A 6,751-nucleotide genomic window follows, 5' to 3' on the forward strand; every position below is an offset into this window, starting at 1 on the left:
ATTTTTTCTGATATGGCATGCTGTGCAGAATAACCTTAGGTTTAAACCCTTTCTGCTCTAAGGCAGGGACTTCTGCAGAGATTCCGTCTGGGAAGACCACCGGGCTAGCAATGTGTTTTGGAAAAAACACACATGAGCCTTCGCCCAGGGGACTACCTCTATTGTAGCTGCCATGGATCCCCCCATAGGGGGGGCGTGACCTGAGACAATAATGGCATAGTACAGGGGTAGGCAATTCCAGTCTTCGAGAGCCAGAGCCAGGTCAGGTTTTCAGGATATCCACAATAAATATGCATGAGATAGATTTGCATCTCAAGGAGGCAGTGCATGCAAATCCATCTCATACATATTCATTGTGGATATCCTGAAAACCTGACCATGCTTCAGCTCTCGAGGACCAGAATTGCCTACCCCTGGCATTGTAAGAGAAGCAAAAACAAAGAAACCAGAATGGAATTGTCCAGATCAGAATGATGTGCACTACAAAAGTGTCCTCCAACTCATCTGATAATATGAAGATCTTTATTCCTCCAATGTCACAATGGTACATTCACACGATTCTATGACTCAATGACTCCAGCTCTCGAGGACCAGACATTGTAAGAGAAGCATCATTGTCCATATCACCCTCAGAAAAGTCTCCCAGACTCTGGCTGAATGCAGTTGGCAAAGTAGATAAAACCTGAGAGCCCCTCATGAGGTGTCCAAAGTACTGCTAGACTTCGCCTTAGAAGGATGGTTCTTCTGAAAGGCCTGCCACATTAAATTAACAAATTCTGGGGAGAAAGCCATACTAGGCATCACTGAGTCTCCAGTGGATGACTCCAGCTTGCATCTCATGCGATCTGCAGTCTCCATGCCCCTCTACGCAGGACAACCACTGTTCCAAGGGCCAGGAAGAAAAATGGCCCAAACCAGGGAGCTTCCCACCCTTTTCTCAGCCCTCAGGTGAGGAATGTGTGGTGCAATGGTTAGAGCTACAGCTTCAACACCCTGAGGTTGTGGCTTCAAATCCCATGCTGCTCCTTGTGATCCTGAGAAAGTCACTTAATCCCCCATTACTAGGGTTACCATATGGCTCCAGAAAAAGGAGGACAGATTGAGACATCCGGGTTTTACTTCCATTTCTTTCAATGGAAGTAAAGCCCAGATGCCACATTCTGTCCTTCTTACTTCCATTGCTTTCAATAGAAGTAAAACCTAGATGTCTCAATCCGTCCTCCTTTTTCTGGAGTCATATCTTAACCCTACCCATTACCCCAGGTAATGAGCCCACCTGGACAGATAGGGAAAATGTTTGAGTGCCTGAATATAAACCACTTAGGCTATAAGTGGTATATATAAATACTAAAAATAAATAAATTTTCAGGTGCACAATTTTTGCAATCCTGGCATGAATTAGGGATAAAGGAGTTTGACGACCCCATCCTGCCAGTTTTGAAGCAAAACGAAGTGTTTAAAGCTTATGGAGAACTTTGAAAACAGAAATCAGGAAAAATCCAAGATGGCTACCACCAGTGTTTTGGCACCAAAAAATGCTTAAAAAACAGCCAAAGCCAAACAAAAAAACAGCAATTTTAGTATTTTAGAAGTGGGGGAACACAGGGGAACATGCAGAAACCTTTAAAAATCAGATTTATAGACCCCCCCTCACTCGATTCTCCTCATAGGCTGTAATAGCCTTACTCATTGTGACCTATGCTGGCAATGTGCTACAGCAGGGGTGCCCACACTTTTTGGGCTTGCGAGCTACTTTTAAAATGACCAAGTCAAAATGATCTACCAACAATAAAATTTTTAAAAAACCCACAAAGTACACTGTACACATAGAAAATGTTAATTATCATTCCTATTCCAGGGTTTTTTCAAGGAGGTCAAAGCAGATGACTCTATGCACTGTCACCTCAGTAACAACCATACAAAAATACACAAATTTACCCCTCTCCCTTTTTACTAAACCACGATAGCAGTTTTTAGTGCAGGGAGCTGCGCTGAATGCCCAGCGCTGCTCTCGACGCTCATAGGCTCCCTGTGCTAAAAACCTATATTGTGGTTTAGTAAAAGGGGACCATAGTGTAAAATATAGACAGCTAATATAAATTCAGACACATTTTGATCACTAAATTGAAAATAAAATCATTTTTCCTACCTTTGTTGTCTGGTGATTTCATGATTCTCTGGTTGCACTTTCTTCTTCTGACTTTGCACTCAATCTTTCTTCCCTTCTTTCAGCCTGTATGCTTCCTCTCTTCCAGACCTCATTCACTCCCCCAACTTTTTCTTCCTCTCTCCCTGCCCTTTCTTTCTCTCTGCCTCCCTTTTTTTCCTCTCTTCATGCCCCCTTTCTTTTTTTCGGTTTCTCTTCTTTCCTTCTGTCTCCCTGCCTGCCCTCTTTCTTTCTTTCTCCCTGCCCTCCCCCAAGCCACTGCCACAGCCGGCAAATTTGAAGAGCAAATGGTAGGACAATTTATGCCACTGTATTGTTCTTGAATTGCAGAAGGAGAATGATACCTTAATATCAGATGATTAGTCCCTTGTAGACAATACAAGCAGTCTCAAACAGTGTTCTTTTTTTCACTGGCAACCAGTGAAGTTATCGCAGCAATGGGCTGGCCTGTTCAAATTGGTGTACTTGAAAGATTAGTCTGGCTGCAGTGTTATGGAGCAGTTGTAATTGTTTGAATTCATTCTGTGATACCAGAACATAGAACATAAGAACATAAGCAGTGCCTCTGCCGGGTCAGACCAGAGGTCCATCTCGCCCAGCAGTCCGCCCCATGGCGGCCCAACAGGTCATGACCTGCCTTAATCACCAGAAGGGGCCCCCTTGCCCCCTAGGTTTCTCATCGAAGTCCTATCTTCCCATCAATGTCCTAACCCTCCGGCCTTGCACCTGCACGACCTGGTGAGCTGTCTATACTTATGCAACACCCCAGCACCTCCCTCAGTACCCCACGATCCCCTTTTCCCTCAGGAATCTGTCCAATCCCTGTTTGAATCCCTGTACTGTACTCTGCCGGATCACTTCCACCGGGAGCGCATTCCATTTGGCCACGACCCTTTGGGTGAAGAAAAACTTCCTTGCTTTTGATTTGAACCTATCCCCCTTCAGTTTCTCTGAGTGCCCCCTCGTACCTGTCATCCCTTTTAGTCTGAAGAACCTGTCCCTGTCCACCCTCTCTATGCCCCTAAGTATTTTGAAGGTCTCTATCATATCCCCCCTGAGCCTCCTCTTTTCCAGAGAGAAGAGCCCCAGTTTATCCAGCCTCTCGGCATATGGGCAGTTTTCCAGCCCTCTTACCAGTTTCGTTGCCCTCCTTTGGACTCTCTCAAGAACTGCCATGTCCTTCTTGAGGTGCGGCGACCAATATTGAACGCAGTATTCCAGATGTGGGCGCACCATCGCTCGATACAGCGGCATGATGACTTCCCGCGTCCTGGTTGATATGCCCCTCTTGATGATGCCCAGCATCCTGTTGGCTTTCTTCGAGGCTGCTGCACACTGTGCGGATGGTTTCATGGATGGATCCACTAGCACACCCAAGAATCTCTCAAGTCCGGTGTCTTCCAGCAATCTCCCCCCCATTTTATACTCGAACAACGGGTTCTTTTTCCCTATGTGCATGACCTTGCATTTATCTACGTTAAAGCACATTTGCCATTTGTTTGCCCAGTCCTCCAGCTTATCGAGGTCCCTTTGCAGTTCCTCACACTCCTCCCTGGTCCTAACTCTGGCGCAGAGTTTGGTATCGTCTGCAAATTTTATAACCTCACACTTTGCCTCCGTTTCCAGGTCATTGATAAATATGTTGAAGAGTAGCGGCCCCAGCACCGATCCCTGCGGCACACCGCTCGTGACTCCCCGCCAGTCAGAATATTGGCCCTTTACTCCGACCCTCTGTAGTCTACCTGACAGCCAGTGCTTGATCCATCTGTGTACATCCCCGCCCACCCCGTGGTTCCACAGCTTCCTAAGCAGCCTTTCATGTGGCACCTTGTCAAAGGCCTTTTGAAAATCGAGGTAAATGATGTCTATGGGTTCCCCTTTGTCCACCTGACTGCTTATTCCCTCAAAGAAGTACAGAAGGTTTGTCAGGCACGACCTTCCCTTACAGAATCCGTGCTGGCTTGTTCGCAGTAGGCCATTTTTCTCGATGTGCTCGCAAATGCTGTCCTTGATCATTGCTTCCACGAGAGTTGCAAAAGTCCAAATAGGGGAGCCTGTGCAACTATCCTGAAACTATTCTGGGTTAAAACATAACTTATCGATCTAAGTTGTCTTAGCCTGAAGAAAAACATTCTGGACTCATATCTGAATTTTGGAGATCAGATTGACTCAGTATTTAGAAAAACATCAAAAACTTTAGATTTCTCTTTTTAGTTTCTCTCCCGAGACTAACATCAGTCTCTATGAGGAAGAGAATTGTAGTCACCAAAACAAAGGCTCTCTTTTTGTTTAGTTTAATGAAGCCTCCACCAATGGATAACAGGCCCCAAAGCCGACGCCGACGCCACCCCAAGCTCTCCCTGCTTCGGGGCCGACCAGCATTCCTCTCCCCGACATCAATTCTGCCGTCGGGGAGAGGAAGGCTGATCGTCCCAAGATCATGATGGACCTATTGGGGAAATGCTGCCGGGTCCTGCCTTCGCGGAAACTGAAAGTAGGCAGGACCCGGCAGCAAGAAGAGCAAATGGAAAGCTTCACTGATCTGTCTCCCGCCTTAGCCCATAGCGAACGCTTGCTTCAGGGTTCTCAACATGTGCGTGCCGGCTTCCCTTCTCCCCCCGCCCCCCGGACATAACTTCCGGTTTCGGAGGGAAGAGAAGGGAAGCCGGCACGCACACTTTAGAGCCCGGAGTATGTTCGCTACGGGCTGAAATCTCCAAGCCGGGTTTTTTTTTATGTTCAGCAGCGGCGGCAGCAGCAGATGACAGCTGGGCGGACCGCCCAGATAAAAGGCCCTAGGGAGAACACAGAGGAAGGCTGATTGGCCCGGAAGATCAGGACGGCAACATGAGTCTATCACGGAGCCCGGGATGGGCTCCGCGATCGACTCACGATGCCTTCCTGAGCTACTGGTCGATCGCGATCGACGTATTGGGCACCCCTGTATTACAGTCTTCCTCAGCTCCAAACATAGCTGGATCAGGGAGAAGAGATCATTGCCTCAGAGAAAACATCCTTCCAGCACTGAATTTTCAGGCTACCAGCCAGACTAGTGTGTGGCTGAGCCTCCACCCCCCATGGACTGCAACATGCAAAAGTAAAGGGGAGGGGGGGCGAAATGCAGATAGCACCCTGCAAGACACCACTGAGCCTCCTACAGATGCCTGACAGCTTGCGCTCGAACCCCTGCAACAAGTAGGTGAGCCAGCTACACAAAGATGGCTCCAAAAATGCTTTTGCAGGCTGGTTAACAGGTAACACACAAGGGATTGGCCTGTCAGCTGAAAACTACAGTCTGCTTCTTCACATAGGCGGAGCTGAACCCTCAAACTGGAAAGCTCTTACCATTGAAAACTGAAGAAAATATCCAAAAAAATGACTACAATAAAGAAAAAAGACATAGAAGAACAGAAATATTCCTTCAGACTCACGTGCAGAAGGGAAAAACTGTAAGTGGCGGTAGAGCCCTTTGTGAAGTAGGAGGGACACAAAAAAATCTGGCAAGGCTTGTGGCTATGGGCAATTTACCTGCTTGTTCAAAGTGACACACATATTGCACTAGATTAACACGTAGGCAAATTTTTGGCATTTATTTATGTATGCTAGGATTTATTTTATAGAATTAGAGTATGACTGATGCCATGGGTTTGATGTATGGTATAAGCACATGTTGTATTGAAAAATTTATAACTTTCTTCTGCCTGGGATCTTGAGCTCTTTTATATCTTTATTTCAGAAGCTGCTAACTAAGTGGAATGAGACATGCCAAAAAGATTTCTAAGGTGCAGATATGAAGACGGCTTTAAAGAAACTCTGCTACTACTCAGACCTTCTTCGTGCATGCACTGTCAATGAGAGACCTCCTCACTACCTATACTGCCAATAAGAAATCTCCTCATAACCTGTGCTGACATTCAGCTATCCTCTCTTCTGCTCCTTGCAAACAGGGATCTAGAAGCAGAACATATCTATTCAATATCCTACATGCTATGGAAACCAATGTATTAAGGAAATTGTAACTTGTTAAACAGTCTAATCTTTTAACTGCATGAACTTATTTCCTACATATCATAGAAACTTGCATGAGATATAATCAGTACATACAAAATGGAAATAGAAGCTGATATATTTTATTCATAATTTACCAGGACAGGACATAATTTATCAGTGACAGGCCTGGATTAACACTATATTGAGCCCTAGGCAAATGTATATTTGTGGGCACCTCTATCTGACATATTGTAATCACAAAACAGAAAATACAATTATTTTTTCTACCTTTATGTATATGGTCATTTTATTATTCAAATCATGTTGGTCCCAGGTTCTTGTTTCTGTTTGTCTTCTGTTAACTCGCTCACCAGGGTCTCCTGCCCATTTAATGTTTTCTTTTTCCTCCGTGCTCACCATCCATCTTCCATCTCTGTACATTCCCTTCCACTGCCATATCCAACATTTCTTTTCCACTGTCTATCATCTCTCTTCTATCTCTCTTTCTCTATCTCCATGCCTTGTACCCTGGGTCAAACTTCTCTATTCCCCTCCATGCAGCATTTCTCCCTTCCTCCCCTCCAAGTTTCCAAG

General features: G+C 45.7%; 1 protein-coding gene across 1 annotated transcript in view; it reads left to right on the top strand.

Moving 5' to 3' along the window:
• Positions 1 to 5,932, top strand: part of C8G (complement C8 gamma chain) — a 74,666-nt gene extending 68,734 nt beyond the window's left edge. Inside the window, exon 7 of the mRNA XM_033960204.1 lies at positions 5,904 to 5,932. Coding sequence (XP_033816095.1) covers positions 5,904 to 5,917 — 14 coding nt within the window. The 3' untranslated portion in view covers positions 5,918 to 5,932. The remainder of the gene's footprint in view (positions 1 to 5,903) is intronic.
• The last annotated feature ends 819 nt before the right edge of the window (positions 5,933 to 6,751 follow it).

Source organism: Geotrypetes seraphini, chromosome 10 (assembly GCF_902459505.1).
Source record: "Geotrypetes seraphini chromosome 10, aGeoSer1.1, whole genome shotgun sequence".
In the NCBI taxonomy this organism is placed as follows: domain Eukaryota; kingdom Metazoa; phylum Chordata; class Amphibia; order Gymnophiona; family Dermophiidae; genus Geotrypetes; species Geotrypetes seraphini.